Source organism: Malus domestica, chromosome 14 (genome assembly GCF_042453785.1).
Source record: "Malus domestica chromosome 14, GDT2T_hap1".
Lineage (NCBI taxonomy): Eukaryota > Viridiplantae > Streptophyta > Magnoliopsida > Rosales > Rosaceae > Malus > Malus domestica.
In genome coordinates this window covers 14,020,424-14,042,986 of record NC_091674.1, presented here as the reverse complement: position 1 = coordinate 14,042,986, position 22,563 = coordinate 14,020,424, and the positions used below count along the sequence as shown (strand labels likewise).

Below are 22,563 nucleotides of genomic sequence, written 5' to 3'. Positions count from 1 at the left end.
ACTCGAAAGAAGTTCCCTCCACAGCTTTGGTGGGATCCCTATGAAGGATATAGCTTGCCGTCTTCAGTGCTTCTTCCCACAAAAAATCTAGGAGCTTTACCTTACTCATCATGCTTCGAACCATGTCAAGAAGTGTTCTATTTCTTCACTCTGCCACCCTATTTTGCTTGGGTGTTCCTGGATTAGTATATTGGGCGACTATACTATGATTTTGCAAGAAAAAAAGCAAAGGATCATGGATGTCTTCCTGTTTGATCATGCCTTCCATAGTACTAACCTCCTATTGGACCTTACAACCATGATTTTCTTTTCTAATTGCTTTCCAAGTTCCTTTTTGTAAATTTCAAAAAACTTCTAGGACTTTAGATTTTTCAGGGATCAAATAAACATAACAAAATCTTGAAATAACATCTATGATGGTGATGAAATATTTGTATCCTTTAATAGTTTGTGTGGGAAAAGAACTACATATGTACGTATGAATGAGTTCCAAAAAGAGTTTACTTAATGTGGAACCTTCGTTTCTAGACTTAGTCTTCCTTTGATGCACTCCATTCAAAAACAAAAAACATTAAAAAATTTAATTGAGGCAAAAATATCATCTTTAACTAAGAGTTCATTCCTCGTTTTAGAATTGTGAGAGTCATTTGTGCCATAAGTTTGAGTATTGAAAAGATTTGGTTTCTTTGCTTTCAGTGCTAAAAAATAACAGTTGGAAGTATGCCCATAAAGCCACTCATTTGATGTAATAGCTTTTGGAATACTCACTATGTTAAATTATTATTTGTCTAATGAAGGGCAAAGTTTATTGTTAATCACTGTTTATTGTATCATGTATTCAAGCAATAGGGGAATCCAAGAAATGTATTTGTTCTAAGAGAGAAGTAATCTAAGTAAGTTAGATTAACAAGACCTTTCTCTTATGTTCATTCCTAAAACGTTGCTAGCCATAGGATTGCCAATTGAGCATTGACAATCCGCTAAGGTTAGTATGTGTTATGTTGACTCAAGCGTGAGTATGACTAATCTCAACTCATTTAGTGTTGGACACTAAAACAAACACATAGGTGTTGGAAAGGGTAATCGAGTATACTGAACAAGATCAAAAGAGAGTTCGAACATACATGTCATGTAAGAACTCATAAGTTGCAATATGAAAAGTGGTCATTTGACCTAAGGCATCATAGTTGTCTAATGATTAGGTCTTTGATCTTTGACTATGTCAAACACGTTCAATTGAGAGTCTCCACGGGATTGTTGGGGTCAAGCTATCCAGTCATGTAGGCATGTGAAAGCACAACAAGAGATCTCTAACCTTCCATGGTGGAAGGAGAATACTCTTCGGGAGTCTTTGGCCAAAGCATGTGAATATGACTTAGGAATAATGTTCCAAATCATATTCAAGTGAATCATATAGAAAAGTATCACACTGGATAGTGGACACGAAACAAACTATCACTTAAACAATGTGATCAAGAGAATTGTATTAGAGAATGACCGTATTGCATTGTAGTTGTAACTAGATAGGTTCTCCAACCACTTCTACTTAGCTTGGGTAACCATGACATACTGTTAAGTGTCACTTATGGTTTGTGGAAGCCTTGAAGATTAGCAATTACTAATCTTCATCAAAAGGAGAATTGAAATGTGATTAAGAGTAACAATCACCCATTGCCTTGCTTATTGAAACCTAATGGATCGTACACCGAGTAAGGATGAATGTGAATATATGAATGGGATGGATAAGCAAATTAAATAGTTTAATTAAGAATGGTCAACATTAATTAATTATACGAAAGGTTTGTATTGGGCTTTATAAGTTAGTTTCGGACTTCGGGGCCCAAAAGAGTTTTGGTTCACTAGGTCCATTATGTTTAAGTTGTATGACAACTAAAACAAAATGGGAAAATAGCCCAATCACTTAAAGGTGGCTGACCATAGTGAGGGAAATGGTGAGTTTGGCTTAATTGGAAGTTTGCCACTCACCTAAGAAAGGGGTATAAAAGCATCTTTATAGCTTTAACTTCTTTAGGGTTTCTTTGAGGCAAAAGAGTGAAACATTTTCTCTCTTTCTCTCTACAAAGAGGCCGGCCTAGCTAGGAGGATTTACTAGTATTAAATTCCTTCTAGGTAATCCATTTCATCTTCACACCATTATCTTTGGTGTGGAGACTTAGAGGTACCAAACCTTTGGTACTTTTGGAGTTCCTTTCCTCACATCCTCAAGGTGCAAAAGAGAATCAAAAGGAGCAAAATCACAAGGAAGATCCAAGGAGCTAGCAAATGAATTGAAGGCCCTCCACTTGGGTGAATCCCTTGTGTAAACAAGGATGAGCTTCAAATGTAATGAAGCTCAAAATCCTTTCTTCTCTTTAATGTTGTTAAAGAGTCTTCTGGTTCACCATTCACTAGGCTTTGAAAGTCATGAGTTTTTAGAATTGTTTTGAATGCATGCCTACTTTAAAGTGTTAATTGTTTGCTTAGGTGTTCAAATATTCTCACATGTTTTTAGTTAGGACAAAATTTTTCCTTCAAGTGGTATCAGAGCCTAGGTCTAGTGTGTGGTGAATCCTTTTAGGTTTTGTGTTTTTCATGATTTGTGATTTAAATGTTGTAATTGTTACAGCTTTGTTCTTGCTTCTTTGAACTTAAATTTTGTTTAAAAATTTGCCATCTCAAATATTGTAGATGTAGTTCATTTAAGCATGAATTTTGGAGATAAAATTTGGTGCCATGTTTGTGTGGAAATTCGGCCAAATCCAAATGGTGGATTTTTGGGTTCATGTTTGTCTTGTTAAAATTGTTTTAAAGTGACATTAGGAACCCCTAAGTACCCTAGTATGCTAATATGTTTTTTACCTTAAGTTTGAGGGGTTTTGGGGTGTCTTTAGGTGAACAGTGTTCATGGAGCTCTTATGTGTTTTCATGGATGTTCTTCATTGTTCTTGATGAGTTCTTTTTGAATTGTTTAAAGATTTGTTTGTAATAGTTGATGTGAGATGATTTGCACTATACATATCACTATTCATATAAAAACTTTTTCCATGTTTCATGGGATCTTATTTCATGGACATCACTTTTGTTTTTGAAATTTACAAAAATTTTTGCCACCATCACTCTCCCCAAAACCAGCCACCCTACAAGTAAGGTACTTTTGGGGCTTTTATGCAATTACAGAAAGTTTTGATATTTTTGTATATTTGCACTTTGACCTAAAAGTTTACATTTTTACGTAAAGGCTCAAAATCACTAAAGGACAAATTGTTTTGCTCCTTCAATGAAGGTTTTGTAATTGTTGAAAATTTTGGGTTCTAAGTTGTAATTACGTGAAGTTGTGTGTGGAGCCAAAAATAATCACAAAGTGACACGTGAATTTCAGGACAAAAGAGGACAAAAATACCCTTGAGGTACAAAGGCATTCCTACGCGCGAGCAGCGAGCAATCATCCCTCAAGAAAGTCAAAAGTGCCCAAAATAGGTAACAATTCAAAACCTATTTCATCAAATCCTATCCACAAGGTAATTCCCAAAACATATCTCATTCCATATATTTTCTACTTCATTATTTAGCTAATCAATTAGTTAAATAATTTATTCATTCCATAACTCCTAAAACATTCCTTCTAAAATCATGATAATTAGCTAATTAATGGGTTAATTGCCTAATTAATCCTTTAATTAGCAATTAAGTCATTCATTTTACCTAAATCCCACAAAAGGCCGGCCATCCTTCACCCCCAAATAAATCAACCATGCCTTCTACCTTTTCTACCACATCTTTCGTTTTTATGATAATAATTATCTAAGTTAATTAGGGAGCTATTTTGATTAATTAGCTAATTATTTCATAACTCCTAATTAAACCAAAATCAAACCCAAAAACCCTACCTAATGGCCGGTCACTCATTCTCCAAAGAGGACTGGCCTATCCCTATAAATAGGCTCCCATTTTCACCAAAAGATTAGTCCAACACACTTGCAAAATTCCTAAAACTCTCTAGACACTTTTTCTCTCTAAATTCTAACTTTGGCATTGGAGGTTCTTTGGCCAAAGCCCCCTCCCATTCATCGTGGGTGCGTGAGGCTCTTGGCCTTGACCTAAGGTGTTAATTGTTTTGTAGGTGCAATTTTGTCCAAGATTAAGGAGGAAGAAATTTGCATCCACAAATTGGTACTTTCATTGAGAGTTGTTATCCATACTCGTAAAAGACTCTCACATAAAAAGGTTTTTTCTCTATTTTCTAGTCCATTTGAATATTTTTCATACGTTCTTATTATTAGAATTTTTTACTTGCAAAGGTTATTTGATAAAACGTATAAGAAAAATATAATGGCTAGAAATTTAGAAAATTCCATAAGTGAAAATTCCAATACTCAAGAGATGGGATCGCGGAGATCTACGAGGCAAAATGCGGTTGTAAGCAGAGTGACACCACCACTGCGAGGTTCAACCATGGCCCAAGCCATGTCATCCAAGCTTGCACGGGCCCAAGCCCAAGCCTCGCATTCGCATGCACCACGCATTGAGCAGACTACTCCCGTCGCCCAGCTTGCTCCCGTCTCTTAGCTTGCTCCCACGACGTAGCCTGTTCCCGTAGCCCAGCCTACTCCCATGATCTAGCCTGCCCTTGCAGCCCAGCCTACTCTTATGGCTTCCCAAGCAGCCCAAGTCGGTTCAAGAGTATCCTACCCATCCAGACCAATTGTTGAGCCGGTGGCATTTACACCGCATTTCTCCTCGAATTTAACATTTCCCAACTCAAATCTTGTACCCGGAGTTTACTACCCTTCCACTTCTTAAGAAGGCACTTTCTATTCAAGCTCTTCCAATCCAAATGGTGAACAACACTTGTCTTGACAAGTCATAGAGTTGATGAGCGCCCTTGCATAATAAACAACCTTGGTGAATCAACTTTTGCAACGTATCGAGATCCCAAGTACCCCAGATGAGGGGTCCCGAAGTAGGACAAGGGCAGACGAGCAACTTCTCAAGCAGTGTTTGGGGAAGCAGCCACTCAACCAACCACAAACCGAGCATTCAGGCAGTGTACACTCCTGATTGGGCCCTCGAGATAACGTATACTCCCGTCTTAGCGTGCGGAGGAGCGTGCACTCTCGACTAGGCTCACGGGCAAGTATACATTCACGGTTGGGGCCACGCTTCGATAATCAAGGTGGGCAACTTTCTAGGCAAAGCGTTAATTCACCGTTAGGCCTGCAAGGAGCATCCTCCACATCACATCGGAGCAGGCAGCTTAACGAATGGAAGGAAGTAGTCATTCAATCCGGCTCTAGTTCAACCGGCAGCCTGCAAAGAAATCCCTTTCCTGCTAGGAACTTATCTCATACATCGTAGCCACGACATAGATGAGCCGAGCGTGTAGAAGAGTAGCTAGACAGGCAGGCCAAGACCAGGGGCAGCTGAGAGCTCCGCTACCCCAACAAAGGCAAATCCAAGAAGAGGTAGAAAGACTTTTCAATGAATGGATGCATGATTTCCGATGCAACGAAATGGCTGATGAAGCACTAAGGCGGGATATGACCAACATAAGTAGGTTACCTTTCACGGACGAGTTCGAGCAGGTAGAGCCTTAACGCAAGTTTAGCATGCAGCACTTCATATCTTTCAAAGAATATGGAGATTCGGAAAGGCACTTGAAGCATTATTGAAGTGCGATGGTTCTTTATCAGAATAATGACGTCTTTATGTGCAAAATATTCACCAGCACTCTACAAGGTGAGGCATAAGATTGGTTTCATACCTTGCCATTGCGATCCATCCAGAATTTTGATGATCTTTCCTTGGTTTTCACCAAAGAATACTCATCTTACCGCTCGATCAAGAAAAAGTCTGATCACTTGTTCAAAGTAAAGAAAAACCCAAAGGAGTCACTTTACGACTACATGAAAAGATTCAAAGCAGAGAAGGCGAAGATCGTTGGATGCGATGACTATATAGCAAGTGCAGCCTTCCAAAAAGGACTCCCAGCATACCACCCATTGTTCGGAGAAATGATAATGAAAGAAGACTTAACTCTAGCAGATTCTTTTGCCTTGGCAGAGAAGCATGCACTTTAGGACAAGGCTCGACGAGCAGAAAAAGCACCCGAGCAACCTCAAGGAAAGTCTGCAGCTGCTTAAAGGAAGGAGGACGGGAAACAGCCCAGTAAGGGCAAGTAGAAGGCCAAGCACAGAGATCGACCCACGACCAAAGAAGGCCCGATAACCAAGAGCTATTCTAAGTTCTCAATTTCAATTCATCAAATCCTTCATGACATCAAGAATGAGCCATGGTTCAAGCTGCCGAAACAATCAAAAAGAGATACTTCCAAGTTGGACCATACCAAGTATTGCGCATTCCACCGAGGTCCTGGTCACACAACCGATGATTGCTACACTTGGAAGAACTACCTAGAGAAGCTTATGAAAGAAGGCAAAGTCGATAGATACTTGGACAAGCCAGCTGCACAGCCAAGAAGGAATACAGACGGTGATAAGGAGCCGCCAACCAAGATGATTTGAATCAATAGCATTTTCACCCAATCCGAGCACTTGGGGGCCACTAATAACTCCAAAAAGAGGAAGATCCAATAGGCTTTACTAATTTCTTAAGTCCAAGCAGTCGATACCCAACCTGGACCCATTATTGGCTTCACTGAGCAAAATGCAGAAGGTGTCGACTTTCCACACGATGATGCATTAGTAGTATCTGTCCAGCTAGCCTATGCTATAGTTGACAGAATGATGGTTGACAATGGGAGTGTAGTCAATCTACTTCAATTCTTAGTCATTCAAAAGATAGGCTTAGAAAACACAATCATACACTGAGCATAGGTACTTATCGGATTCAACGGACATACCTCAACTGCCATCGATCATATCACACTTGACGTAAAAACACCACCAGTTATTTCAAAGCAAACGTTCATGATCGTAAGCGATCTAATGGGATTCTTGGGAGACCTTGGTTGATTAAGCTGGATGCCGTCACTTCCGTCAAGTATCAAAATATCTGATTCCGCATCCCAGGAGGAGGAATCGGAGAAATCAAGTCTAACCAGGTTTCATCCCGACGGTGCACTGTGCAAATGTTGAAAGAATCAAAAAAGAAAACCTTTACCCTCGTAGAGGCTGCCGAAGTCTAAAAGGACAAAGAGGCTACCAAATAGTAATTACAGCAGGTGGATCAAGAAGATGGCGCCCAAGTAGACGAGATAGGATAGAAACCCGAAGAGGACATTGAAGACATAATTCTTGATCCCTAGCAGCGGAAAAGACGGCTAAAATTGGCTCACGACTAAGCCCAACTAAAAAGGAAGAACTCACGATTTTCCTTAGAAAATACCAAGATGTCTTCGCATGGTCACCATCTGACATGCCTGGCATTGACCCCAAGGTGGCATGCCACAAGCTGCACGTTGATCCCACTACCAAACCGGTAATCCAAAAGAGAAGACATTTCGCACCCGAACGAGTAGCGATCATTAAGGCGGAAATCGACAAGCTATTGGAGGCCAGATTCATAGAAGAGGTAGCACACTCGGCATGGCTTGCTAATGTCGTACTAGTTATGAAGAAAGAGAAGGGTAAATGAAGGGTTTGCGTAGACTATACCGACCTCAACAAAGCATGCCCAAAAGACCCTTATCCTGTCCCCCGGATCGATCTATTAGTAGATTCAACTTCTGGGAACCATCTGCTCAGCTTCTTAGATGCATACTCCGGCTACAACCAAATAGCCATGTATGAGCCCGACAAGGAGAAAACCACGTTCGTGATAAAGCGGGGCACCTACTGCTACAAAGTTATATACCCTTTGGCCTTAAGAACGCGGGAGCCACTTACCAAATGCTAGTAAATATGATGTTCAAGAAGCAAATTGGGATAACCATGGAGGTCTATGTTGACGATATCATGGTAAAAGGAAAACAGCGGTCAGATCATATTCGCAATTTGGTAGAAACTTTCAATATCCTTAGAAAGTACAACATGAAGCTCAATCCTACCAAATGCATGTTTAGAGTATCTTCAGGCCGATTCCTACGATACTTAGTAACCTAACGAGGAATTGAAGCACATCCCAAACAAATTCGAGCGATCCTAGAGATGAAGTTTCCAACTACCTTGAATGAGACCCAAAGCTTGACTAAACGCGTAGCTGCCCTCAACCGCTTCCTCTCACGATCCACTGATCGATGCAAGCCTTTTTTCAAAGCTATCAAGAGGGCACAACGAAACAAATGGGATGAAGAGTGCGAAAAAACTTTCCAAGACTTGAAGAAGTATCTCCCGTCACCTCCCTTACTATCCAAGCCAGAAGCAGCGGAAGATTTATTTATCTACTTGGCAGTCTCCAAAGTAGAAGTAAGCTCTGACCTCATACAAGAAGAGATGGGGGCCCAATTGCCGGTATTCTACACTTCTAAAGCTTTTCTCGATGCGGAAACAAGATATCTGAATATCAAAAAATTAATTTTGGGGCTAGTTGTTACGGCTCAGAAACTCAGACCATACTTTCAAGCTCATACAGTCATTGTCATGACTCAGGATCCTCTACGATCAATCTTACATGGTTCGGACGCTTCTCAATGAGTAATGAAGTGGGCATTGGAACTTGGCTAATATGGTTTAGTTTTACGACCCTGCACTGCAATAAAGGCCTAAGCCTTGGCAGACTTTATAGCGAAATTCATGCCTAGCCTAAGCGACGTAACATAGCGGCCCAACGACGCCTTAGAAGCAGCCGAGCGCATCTTAGCCACGCTTATTCCATCCGATAAAGACTTCTGGCATTTGCATATCGACGGAGCATCCAACTATAAAGGCTCGGGAGCAGGTGTGGTCCTTGTCACCCCAAACGGTTCAATGCTCGAGCAGGCGATTACTCTAGGTTTCAAAACATCCAATAATGAAGCAGAATATGAGGCCTTACTAGCAGGCCTCCGAATAGCAAAAGACTTGGCAGTGAAGAATCCTGCAATTCATTACGATTCCCAGTTAATCACCAGCCAGACTACTGGGGAATACATGGCGAAACATTTGAGGATGACGCAATACTTAGAGAAGGTACGCAAGTAGTTTGAGGCAGTTAAGACTTACACCCTCACTCAAGTTCCACGGGCAGACAACGCCCAAGTAGATGCACTAGTTGGCTTAGGCTCCGCTCTCGATCACCAATTCAAACGCTCAATTCCAGTGGAATATTTAAACAAGCCAAGCATAGAAGTGGAGCTGGCAGCTGAAGTGTCACATGTAGTATGACTCCCAATTGGCAAAATACTATTATAGACTATTTGGTCAACGACACACTACCTATCGGAAGATTGGAGTCTAGGAAGCTCCAAATCAAAGCAGCACGCTATTACATGTGGAAAGACATTCTACCGGACCACATCTCTGCTACCTAGCACCTCCCGATGACCTGAAGGTTGTAAGCTCGATCCACGAAGATGTTTATGGAAATCACTCCAGAGGCCGATCCCTAGCACATAAGGCTCTTAACGCAGGTTACTACTAGCCTACCATGCACCAAGATGCTAAGGAGTTAGTACAAAAGTGCGACCGCTGCCAACGCTACAAACCGGTACCAGCATTGCCTGTCACCGAGCTACACCCGTAAACGAGTCATTGGCCATTCATGCAGTGGGCAATTGACTTGGTAGGGCTTATGTATCCTGCTATTGGGAGCAGATGCAGAATGATTGTGGCAACCGATTACTTTACCAAATGGGTAGAAGCAGAATCTATAATGACCATGACTCAGACAGACATAGAGCACTTCATATGGAGGAACATCATTTACCGATTTAGCATTCTTCAGTCCATCGTTACCGACAACGGCTCGTAATTTGTGGGAAAAGATTTGGCGAAGTTCTTCCAAAAGTATGGCATCAAACAACACATGTCCACACCAAGATATCCTCAGGGCAATGGGCAGGTCGAAGCATCCTACAAGACGATCCTCGATTACCTCAAGAAATCCATCACCGACAAAAAGGGAAAATGGCCAGATGAACTCCCCGGATGTTTATGGGCATATTGCACCACCAAAAGATGAGCGACCGATGAGACTCATTTCTCTTTGGCATTTGGTTCAGAAGCAATCATTCCTCCCAACATCGTCATGCCAAGCATCAACACTCTGCTGCTAAGCATTGAGTAAAATTGTAAAGAGATGGCCATAAACTTGGATTTGGCAGAAGAGAGGCGCGAATAAACCATCACCCGCATCGCAGCCTACCACCAGCAGCTCATTTTCAGTTACAATAAAAGGGCCAAGATCCGGTAGTTCCAACTTGGAGATCTAGTCCTAAGAAATGCTTTCATCACTGCCCGCAGAGAAGGCTCGAAAAAGATAGATCCCATTTGGGAAGGTCCGTACAAGATCAGTAGAGTATACGATAAGGGTAACTATACCCTCACCACCGTGAATGACAAAGAGTTCGAAAAACAATGGAACGCCTACAATTTGAGGAAATACCATGTGTGACTTCCCACTATATCAAGACCCGAAGACTCAAGCGGCTCAAAGGGCACCACCTCGTAAGCCGAGGACTATCCAATCGTCATGCAGTTTTTTACAGCTAAGTTATTTGTTCATTTTGTTCATTTTTCAATGATGAATTCAGAAGTAATTTGCAACTTGGCTCGATTACATGTTTACAACAACTTATCTGTCCTGTACTTCAAAAGAAGATCGCACCCCTTTTTAGGATTCACCGCAAGAATTGCACCACCTGAGGGACCAACCATGCTCTCTAAAGTGGGAGGATAAACTCAACACTCCGAATATCCAGACGTGGATGAGCTTGGCTGCCCTAGTATAACTAGATGCACGATGGCTTGCGTCGGGATTCCTAGAAGTAGCCACAATGGTCTTTTTCAAGGCTTAGCTAGTTGAAGGATTTTGGGTCTCTTGGCCTAATCCGTAGGGAATTGGGCCCTAGAGACGGAAGGGGCACATTATGCAGTACACCCTACGGTGGCTGCCCTGGAAACCTAAAGCTGCTACCAAGTGCACTAAGGTAGCCTACGGATTTCCGGAAGACTGCCTACGGCTTGCCCTTCGAGCAGTAAAACCACGCTAGACTTATACAACCGCACATTCTTGTGAAAGGCTAAACAAGCTAGCATGCATACACGAAGCTTTATCCACTGCCGACATGCTACATAGTCAATAAGCTTCACCTCTGCCAAGCGCAGAACAACCTACACCAAGTCCTAAAGTGTTGTGATACTTGCTACGCAACCTACGGAATTGGAAAAAGCCAAGGTTAACAGCCTAGTGGTTACGTGGATTCGTCTGCTTCTGTAAGTAAAGCATCTGGCTGTTAACCCTATGACTAACAACTTTGCAAAAGTTCTACATCAATAGCTAGGCTATGCTTACCTATATGCTTATAGATAAGTAGCACGCCTGCCACTGGTCTATAAGGTCTAAAGGTTAGGGCATGGACAAAAAGAAGCGAAGATGAAGAAAAGCGAAGGAAGCAAGTTTATTAAATTTTCTAGCAAAAATTGATAAACAACTAGCAAATACCGAAGGAGTTCAAGCAAAAGCAACAAAGGAAAACAAAGAAAATCCTAAAGGGTACCTAGAAGACTACTCTTCAATAGCTTGGACTTTTCACGACTACTCGGTCACCACACCTTCAGCAACCTTGATGTTCTCAGTAGCAACATCATTCAGCGCTTTACCCTCGGCTGCCTCAGCCTGGGCACCAACTTCTCTAACTACTTCACCGATAGAAGACCCAAAAGTAAAAGCGAGCAAGTCTTTTGGAGAAATAGAGAAGGTCTCGAAGTCTTTACTGGAAAATTCAAAGTCAGACGGTCACCCATAGAGATGATCTATATAACCCAGCTTGTACAAATCGGCTTGACTCTGAGTAAGCGAAGCCTCGAACCCAGCCTTCTCACCCTTCAACTGCTCATTCTCCTTAAGCAGGCAAGCACAAGCTTGCTGCAACTCCTCAATTTCCTTCTTCAGATTGTTGTTGATTTTCAAAGCACCTTGGAGTTCCAACACTTGAGGCTCAAGCCTATCAACAACCTTTTTGAAATGGATCACTTGGTTGTAAACAACGATCAATTCTTTATCCTTTGCATAAGCAGCGGAGCGGAATTCAGAGATGGAACGCTCAAGATCTTGAATTCGAGAGAAGTGGGGGTAGAAATGTTAGATCCCTTCAAAGCAACAAGCTCAGATTCCAATTTCTTGATTTTTCGACCGAGGAGTAAGCTTCAACAGCCATGGTTCTTGCCATCTCTTTAGCAGCCTTAGTATCCTCTTGGTTAAAGAGCATAAACTAGGCTGCCAGAATTGTTATTTTTCGCATCATGGCTAGTAGAGCAGTCCTCTTATACTTGGATCTGTGCTTCACGAAAAGACTCGGACCAACAATCTCTTTGACGCCATCAATAAACTTGGCACATATATCCATGTCTTCAAGTAGATCTGGCTTTAAAAGTGCGCAAATCTCAGCAACTTCCCCAGAAACAGTCTTGGTGGATTTTTCAAGACGGCCTAAATAAGCAGTTTCCTTCTTATCAGCAGACGAGTTGGTTTCAACAGCGGAAGAAACGGGTGTTGACGCCACTTTAGTAGGCAGAGGCACCTTGTCACTCTTCATAGTAGCAAGCCTCTCCAAAGGTGAGCCAGACTTAGCTCCAGACGAACGCTTTGGCGTAAACTTCGGCACCGGAGGCACGAAGAAACTTCTATTCTGGGCAATCATTTCAGCAAACGAGCTAGCAGTTTTCAGAACAATAGACGTTATCGGCACAAATCTAGCAGTTCTTTCTTTCTCACCATTAGAGGAAGTCAAGTCAATCACAAACTTGCGAACAGTTGATGAACCATCGCGAATAGCGGAAGCAGTCTTCGGTTTCTTTTCAACAGGTATTTCTTGAGCAACCGGAGAATCCCCGCGAGCAGTCTTCAGTTTCTTTTCAGCAGGCATCTCTTGAGCAGGCAGGGAATGTTTGTTTTTCCCACCTTCGTTGATAGTAGGCTCCATCATAGTGATAGGACGAGTTATCGTATCTGCCTTGATCCGTTTTATCTTCTATTTTGGGGGCAGCCCACCTTTTTCCCTACGAAGAGGACTAAGCAGCCAGCGCCACTCACGATATTCTGAAGGGATACCCAGAGCAACATGTATTTTCTTCATGTCCAGAGAAACCTTAGGAGTTGAGCCGAATTCCGAATCTAAAAAAAAAAAAAAAGCAGCCAAGAAGATTAAGCAGCCTGCTTACCAGATATAAAGACCGTTGGTACACGTACTTCGGAGGAAGAATCAGACTCCCATTCACCACTTATCTCCAAAGTTTCTTTGGCTTGGTCATGATCTCCCTTGCTCGAGTTATCAAAAAGCCTATGACGAGATCGTAGCTGCCCAACTCCATCAATGTGACCTATGTCAAAGAAGTACCAAAATTCATTAATGGTTAAATCTAAGTCAAAGAATTGGCTTAGATTGTAGAATCGCACCATCATACGGACCGTGTTCGGGGAAAATTGGGCGGGGGCACATCTCATGGAGCAGAGCACTTCTTGGAAGAAACGCGGCATAGGAAAGGTAAACCCTAACATAAAATAGTAGGGGTGGAACTTGATAGTTATCCGAGCTCCACAACATGGTTCCCGGCTGCTACTATCCTTAACTCGCTTAACACGCACACCTGACGGAATGACATGCCAATATGCCTCAAGAAGGTCTCTAAACAAATCATCGGAGTTAATCTTGAAGTGAGCAGCCTTGAAGTAGGCAACCTTGCTCAAAGACCTGCCTTGATGATACAATGGCGATACACCATCGTCATTCTTATGGATCGAGGGAGACATACTTGAAGGAATTCTACAAAAAGTACAAGGAAGATTCATTAGAGAGTTGTTAAAAAAAAAAAAAAAAAAAAAAAAGGAGCAGCTCTTGGCAAAAAAAATAAAAAAAATAAAAAATGGTGAAAGAAGCTCTTGGCCCAAATGGGCCAAAACTTGGTTTTTTTTCTTTTTCTCCCTGCACCAAACACGGGCCCATGCCCGTGTTGGAAGTATGCCCACAAAGCCACTCATTTGATGTAATAGCTTTTGGAATACTTATTGTATTAAACTTTTATATGTTTAATGAAGGGCAAAGCTTATTGTTAATCACTATTTATTGTATCATGTGTTTAAGCAATAAGGGAATCCAAGGAATGTATTTGTTCTAAGAGATAAGTGATCTAATGAGTTAGATTATCGAGACCTTTCTCTTATGTTCATTCCTAAAACGTTCCTAGCCATAGGATTGCCAATTGGGCATTAACAATCCGCTAAGGTTAGTATGTGTTATGTTGACTCAAACGTGAGTATGAACTAGTCTCAAGTCATTTGGTGTTGGACACTGAGACAAACACATAGGTGCTCGAAAAGGTAATCGAGTACACTGAACGTCGATCAAAAGAGAGTTCGAACATACATGTCATGTATGAACTCTAAAGTTGCAATATGCAAAGTAGTCCTTTGACCTAAGGCATCATGGATGTCTAATGGTTAGGTCCTTGATCTTTGATCATGTCAACGGCATTCCTTCGGATTGTCCACGGCATTGTTGGGGTCAAGCTATCTAGTCATGTAGGCATATGAATGCACAACAAGGGATCTCTAACCTTCCATGGTGGAAGGAGAATACTCTAAGATATGATTCTAAAGTCTTTGGCCAAAGCATATGAATATGACTTAGGAAGTTTGTTCCAAATCATATTCAAAGGAATCATATAGGAAAGTATCACATTGGATAGTAGACATGAAACAAACTATCACTTAAACAATGTGATTAAGAGTATTGTATTAGAGAAGGACCGTATTGCATTGTAGTTGTAACTGGATAGGTTCTCCAACCAATTCTACTTAGCTTGGGTAACCATGATATGCTGCTAGGTGTCACTCATGGTTTGTGGAAGCCCTGAAGATTAGCAAACACTAATCTTAAGGGAGAATTGAAATGTGGTTTCAATTCACAATCGATCGTTAAGAGTAACATCGCCCACTGCCTCGCTAATTGGAACCTAATGGATCGCACACCACATAAGGATGTTAGTGAAGAAATTATATGAAATGGATAAGCAATTAAATGGTTTAATTGAAGAATGGTCAAGATTAATTAATTAGTTAATTAATTTTACGAAAGGTTCGTATTGGGCTTATATGTTGGTTTTGGGTTTCGGGGCCCAAAAGCGTTTTGGTCCAAAAGGCCCATTATGTTTAAGTTGTATGACAACTAAAACAAAATGGGCAAATTAGCCCAATAACAAAGGATGGCCGGCCATTAGGGTGGATTGGCAAAGTTTGCTTAATTACAAGTTTGCCACTCACCAAAGAAAAAAGGTTATAAAAGCAACTTTATAGCTATTTTCTCATTAGGGTTTTTCTTGTTGAAATTGGGTGAAACATTTTCTCTCATTTTCTACATAGAGGCCGGCCACTTAGAGGATTTTTACTAGCATCTAAAATCTCTCTAAGTCATCCATATCATCTTCACAATATACAACCTTGGTGAAGAGACTTAGAGACATCAAGCTTTTGATGTTTTTGGAGAACAAATCCTTTTTCCTCTAATCATCAAAGGAGCACTAAAGGGAGGAAAACACAAGAAGGATTCAAAGAGCTTGGAGGTGACTTGAAGGCCCTCCACTTGGGTGAATCCCTTGTGTAAACAAGGATGAGCTTCAAGGGTAAAGAATCACTAAATCTTTACTTCTCTTTAATGTTGTTAAAGAGTTTATTTTGGTTCACCATATACTAGGCTTTGAAAGTCATGGGTTTTATGAATTGTTTTTGGATGCATGCCTACATTAAAGTGTTGATAGCTTGCATGTGTATTCAAATGTTCATACTTGTTCTTAGCTAGGACAAAATTTTTCCTTCAGCCCGGTTAAAAAAAAAAGAAGTTCAAATCACAGGATGGCCTAGCAAAATTGCCAAGCCTTACGGCATGGTTTATTCCCCAAATTTGATCAACAGGGCACCCATAGTAGCCTTCGTTATAAGCTCTCCAGGCGACCTCGACACCCCGTCGAGCCATTCTCAAGCCCTGAGGTTTCCAAAAAAATCAAGAAGACAAGAAAATTAAATTTTTCTTACCTAGAAGCAATGAGAAGACGAAGCAAGCAATGAAAGACAATCCTTTGCACGGGCAAGATGTAGAAGATAGCTAGAGGAGGGGGAATAAATATCCTCTAAGCTCTCTCTCTCTTTCTCTCTTGTAGGGTAAAATAAGTTTCTCTCTAAAAGTTGATTTAATAATCTGCTTAAGGTGGACTTAAATAAGCTTTGAGAGGAATTTATTTCCTTTTCCTAGAAAGATCTAATTTCCTACTAAAAGAGAGAATCACCATCAAAATAGGAAACAATTCAAAGTTTCCTAAGGCAAGAAAATCTCTACACCTGTTGTCCTTTTCTGCGAGCAGCCCAACAGGTGTGGGGGCATTTGTAGAGCCAAAAATAATCACAAAGTGACGTGTGGATTTCGGGACAAAAGAGGACAGAAATACCCTTGAGGTACAAAGGGATTCCTACGTGCGAGCAGCGGGCAATCATCCCTTAACAAAGTCAAAAGTGCTCAAAATAGGTAACAATTCAAAACCTATTTCATCAAATCCTATCCACAAGGTAATTCCCAAAACCTATCTTATTCCATATATTTTCTACTTCATTATTTAGCTAATCAATTAGTTAAATAATTTATTCATTCCATAACTCCTAAAACATTCCTTCTAAAATCATGATAATTAGCTAATTAATGGGTTAATTGCCTAATTAATCCCTTAATTAGCAATTAGGTCATTCATTTTACCCAAATCCCCCAAAAAGGCCGGCCATCCTTCACCCCCAAATAAATCAACCATGCCCTCTACCTTTTCTACCACATCTTTCGTTTTTATGATAATAATTAACTAGGTTAATTAGGGAGTTATTTTGATTAATTTGCTAATTATTTCATAACTCCTAATTAAACCAAAATTAAACCCAAAAGCACTACCTAATGGCCGACCACTCATTCTCCAAAGAGGACCAGCCTATCCCTATAAATAGGCTCCCATTTTCACCAAAAGATCATTGCAACACACTTGCAAAATTCCTAAAACTCTCTAAACACTTTTTCTCTCTAAATTCTAACTTTGACATCGGAGGTTCTTCGACCAAAGCACCCCCCCATTCATCGTGGGCGCGTGAGGCTCTTGGCCTTGACCTAAGGTGTTAATAGTTTTGTAGGTGCAATTTTGTCTAAGATCAAGGAGGAAGAAATTTGCATCCTGATACGAAAATTATCTTAACACACAAATTTAACCCTCTTTTGACAATTGTAGTAGAAGTATAAGTAGGGATCGTTCTGGACCGGGGATTAGGAGGGCTTGCTAATAACCTCAAAACTGACTCAAAAACATAAAACTAAACTTAAAAACACTTAACAATACTCACAAGACTCAAAGCAAACTTACAATACTCAAAACAGCTTAAAACAACCAAATAAACTTAAACTAGTAACTAGGAATGACTTTGGACGAAAATTGACTATTACTTGAATCAAAACACTTAAAAACACAAATTAAAACAGATTCTAACTAATTAGACACACTAAAGTAAAGGGGGATTGAGTTTTGGACGAAGTTGAAACAAACAAACAAGTATGAAAAACTAGACAGATTGTAAAACAAATTTGAGAAATAAGATGATGGATGGGATAGCTAGAGGCTTTTTCTCCACACATGACATGTATGCAAATAACTTGATTTCTAGTTACTACTTCATTGAATTATGTGAAATGAGTGGATGTAGTGGTAGGTGAATGGATGTGTTGGGTGAAATGAGTGGATTTAGTGGTAGGTGAATGTGTTGGGTGGTTGTAATGAGTGGATGTGTTGGGTGAAATGAGTGGATGTAGTGGTAAGTGAATGGATGTGTTGGGTGAAATGAGTGGATGTAGTGGTAGGTGAATGTGTTGGGTGGTTGTAATGAGTGGATGTGTTGGGTGAAATGAGTGGATGTAGTGGTAGGTGAATGTGTTGGGTGGTTGTAATGAGTGGATGTGTTGGGTGAAATGAGTGTACTAAAATGTTTATTTATAGGGAGAGGATGATGCACAAACTTCAAATTTCATCCATTCCTTTTGCTCCAAGCATATGTTATCCATTTCATGCCCAAAAATGCTCCAAAATGCTCCAAAATGCACTTCTTTGCCACACTAACCCTTTGGACCTACAAACACACGAAAATAGCTTAAAATACTAAAATAACTATGAACTAACAACATAAATGCCAAGAAACAAGCTAACTAAGTCGCATAAATATGCTCCTATCACATCCACATTGTGGACTTTTGTGTGTTTACAAAGTGACCCCAAAAGTTTGTGTTTTGCACAATAGCCCAATAGTTGAGGTTATTGCATTTAGGCCCAAATTAGCTAGAGCACAAAATAGTTTTGTCTCTTTAATGAGAACTTCATTTTTATTTCATTTAGCTCCATTTAAATCAATTCTAGGAATCCGAAAACCAATTGTTTAAGTTGTTCTCTTAGTTAATGTGATTGATTAAGAAAAGGGTGATTATGAACCAAATGCCTTGACAATTGAGCTATGTGATTGGTTGCTTTACATTATGAATGAATGGTTTAAGTAGTTTAGATTTGAATGTAATTTGATAATTTCAAATGTGTTGTAAAAGGGCATAAGCCCTTCTCTTTATTTCAAGTATTCCTTTTAGTTTGTTTGCATGCAAATTGGAATAGTTGGGTCCAACACGCAATAGGAAATAATGGTTTAATTAGATTAAACGCGTAACTAAAATCAACAACTACCTACCTTAGACCCAAGGTCCAACACAAGGCTCATATTGGATCAAATCAAATGGTTCATAATCATCCTAAGACCTAAGATGACTATATGGTCCATATGAGGATGTTATGCATTCGTTAGTAGTTCCATATAGTCTCACTTGTTTCATCAAAATAGTGGGAGTATTACATACTAGGAATTCATACAAACTTGGTCCAAGGGTTGTGATAGGCCTAAGTCCTTGTAATAAGATTAAAATGAATTGATGTAGCCCAACACTACTCATTCAACAAAACAAATATTAAGTTGATAAACGAGAGGTGCTTTGAACATTTCCTCGTGGGCCTTCCACCATGGTGGGCTCTAATCATTTGTGACTCATGCACCATATTCGTCTAGTTTTGGGGTATACAAAGTATGTGCTTACATTCAGGAACAACCTATAAACATATGATGAAGTGAAGGTAGGCAACGAGTATGGTTAATATGATATTCTTCTAAGGCCATTCTTGAATGCCTACTCGAACTGGCATGGTGGGAATGACTTAACTAAGTGCAATGGAGCCAATATGATATTCTTCTGAGGCATCATCCTCTAGAGGCCAAACTAGATGGGTAACTACAAAAGTTGTAAATGGCTAAAGCATTATCCTCTCATCATTATTGTTGCTAGTCGATATGATATTCTTCTGAGGTGGGCTTGGTAATGGTGAGTCTCCCATACTCTGCTAAGAGTTCAACATAACTCTTGGATCCCATTTAGAAAGATGTGGAATTTTCCAAAAATAGTGGGTGGTACTATTTGATTTAAGACCCAATCAAGTAGTTTTAAAATCAACAATCTAATACGATTTTTATTGTGTTATGTAGTTAACGACATGCCTAAAATAACACCTACCATTATACTTGACAAAGAAGGCCTTAGGGGCCAACATTTTCTTACTTGGTATGGTCACATTGAGAATGTCTTAAAGGTGAATGACATATTGTTTGTGCTAAAGCAATCCCCTCCTCATGTACCTCATATGAAACTACTTCAAAAGAGGAGTGTCAAGGTTATGCTAGACACTATGAGGATGACTTATAAGCCAAATGGTTAATCCTTACTTCTAGGAGCTTAAGAAGCTAAATAAGCACATGGACACTTCTTATGCCATGGTTGATAATTTGCATAAGATGTATGACATTGAAACTAGTAATGTATGATTCTCAAATATTTGTGGTCTGTTGAATGCTAAAATGGCAAAGGAGACATCGGACCAGATGGACAAAAGATGGAAAATATCTTCCAAGATCTTGAGAGTTTAGGAACTCCCATCATGGGAAAATGGCCCAAGACTTTTTCCTTGCATCTTTCTCAGATGATTTCACTAAGTTTATAGTAAGTAAACTTTAAAGTAAACAAATTCGATCATACTTTTTCCAAGATGATTGACATGTGCTGTGAGTTTGAACGTAGTTTCAAAAGAGACAGTGAGAATGAGAATGCAATCACAAGGAAAAGATTGCATAAGAAAGAAAGAAAATCCAAAGGAACATGCTTTCATTGTGGAAATGATGAACGTTGGAAGAAGAAATATATGGTGCGCATTATGAGCCTTATGACACGACCTTTTTGAAGGAAATATATCTCTTATAGAGATTGTTTTTATAGTAACCTCCAATAACTGAATATTTGATTTAGGCGTTAGTTAACATATCTGCTATTCCTTGTAGAGACTAACAAGAAGCAGAACACTGCGCAATGAGGAAATGATTGTGCAAGTTAGGAGCGGCACTAAAATCTATGCAAAAGTAGTAGGCACCTACATGCTCAAACTGCCTTCTAGGGAAGTTTGGAACTTAAACATTGTTTATATTTTCCTTCATGTATAAAGAATTTGATTTCCATTTCTATGCTTTTACGAGATGGGCACTCAGTGTTGATTGACAAAATGAGTTGCACTTTATACTTGAATGGTCGTGTTATCTCTCATGGTAATATGATCAAGGGACTTTTTCACCTAGAGACTAATAGTTGATTGATAGCAAGAATACCTCAAAATCCAAAAAGGCTAGAGAAGAAGTTAACCAAGTTAAGCTTTGGCATCTTAAACTTGGACATGTAAACCAAGATAAGATTTGCAAGATGTCGAAAGACTGATATTTTGACTGATTAGGTAATGACCAAATAGGCACTTGTGAATCTTGTTTATTGGGGAAGATGTATAAATCTCCATTCACTGGGAAAGAAGAGTGAGCCAAAAAACTACTAGAGTTAATCAACACAAATGTATGTGGACCTATGTCTACTATAGCATGAAAAGGGTTCTCCTACTATATCATTCACTCATGATCACTCTCGGATTGGTTGTGTGCATCTTATGAAGTACTAGTCTGAATCCTTTGAAAGGATAAAAAAGTTCAAGAGTGAAGTAAAGAACCAAACTGGGAAACAGATAAAGACCCTAAGATCGGATCAAGGGGGTGAATATCTGAGTAATTAATTCATAGGTTACCTCAAGGAGTGTGGAATAATATCACAATGGACTCCACCAATAACTCTTCAACATAACAGAGTTTTTGAATGGAAAAATCAAACCTTGATGAACATGGTTCATTCTATGATGAGTTTCGCTGACTTACCAGTTTCGTTCTGGGGATATGCACTACAAACAACAACTTATTTGCTAAATAGAGTGTATTCCAAGTCAGTTCCACAGGCGCCATATGAGATATGGCATGGCAAAAGAACAAATCTTAAACATATTAAGATTTGGAGTTGTCCAGCTTGAAGTAAGGTCTGTTAAGTGCTATTTTATGGGGTATTCCAAACAGACTTTGGGATACGAGTTATATCACCCTGACGACCAGAAAGTCTTTGTTGCCAGAACTGCTATGTTCTTTGAGGACGAATTCGTTCTCAATGAAACTGGTAAGAAAACGATACAATTAAAGGAAATTCCTAATGAACTACAAACAAGCAATCAACAGACAGACAACCAAGTTCTTGAACCCCTAGTTCCACGTAGATCTGAAAGGGGCAGTAGGCAACCTCAGAGGTATGGCTTGGATAATAACTTTAGGGAACTGCACCTTTTAGGTGGCAATGACACAAATGAGGACCTTAGAGACTACAGTAAAGCAATGTCCGACGTTAATTCAAAGATATGGCAAAAAGGCATGAAATTTGAGATGGATTTTATGTATCAAAATCAAGTCTAGACTCTTGTAGACCCTTAAGAAGGTATAGTACCTGTTGGAAACAAATGGGTCTTCAAGAGAAAGATAGGCACTGATGAGAACATGGAGACTTGTAAGGCTAGACTAGTACCTAAGGGTTGTAGGCAACGAGAATGGATTGACTATGAAGAAACCTTCCTTCATGTAGCCATGATTAAGTTCATTCAGATTTTGCTTGTTATAGATGAATACCACGATTATAAGATATGACACATGGATGTGAAGATAACCTTTATGAAAGGCTACCTAGAAGAAGAGCTCTATATGGCATAACCCAAAGGCTTCGTGTCCAAGTCTGAAAAGACTAAGGTATGCAAGCTTCAGAGGTCTATTTATGGACTTAAGCAAGCCTCGAGGAGCTAGAACATTCGTTTTGATACTGAAATCAAATTGTTTGGTTTTACTCAAAATGAAGACGACAATTGTGTTTATCAAAATGTCGTTAGGATGCAGTTGTATTCCTAATGCTATATGTAGATGGCATATTACTATTCGGGAATGACACTGCAATCCTTTCTTCTGTAAAAG

The 22,563-nt window shown here is 39.9% G+C and overlaps 1 protein-coding gene across 1 annotated transcript; it reads left to right on the top strand.

The window, feature by feature from the left end:
* The first annotated feature begins 8,105 nt into the window (after positions 1 to 8,105).
* Positions 8,106 to 9,846, top strand: LOC139191169 (uncharacterized). The gene is made up of 3 exons (XM_070811736.1): positions 8,106 to 8,408; positions 8,718 to 9,065; positions 9,643 to 9,846. Exons 1-3 carry the CDS (start codon positions 8,106 to 8,108, stop codon positions 9,844 to 9,846), a joined length of 855 nt encoding a protein of 284 aa, XP_070667837.1.
* Positions 9,847 to 22,563: the final 12,717 nt, after the last annotated feature.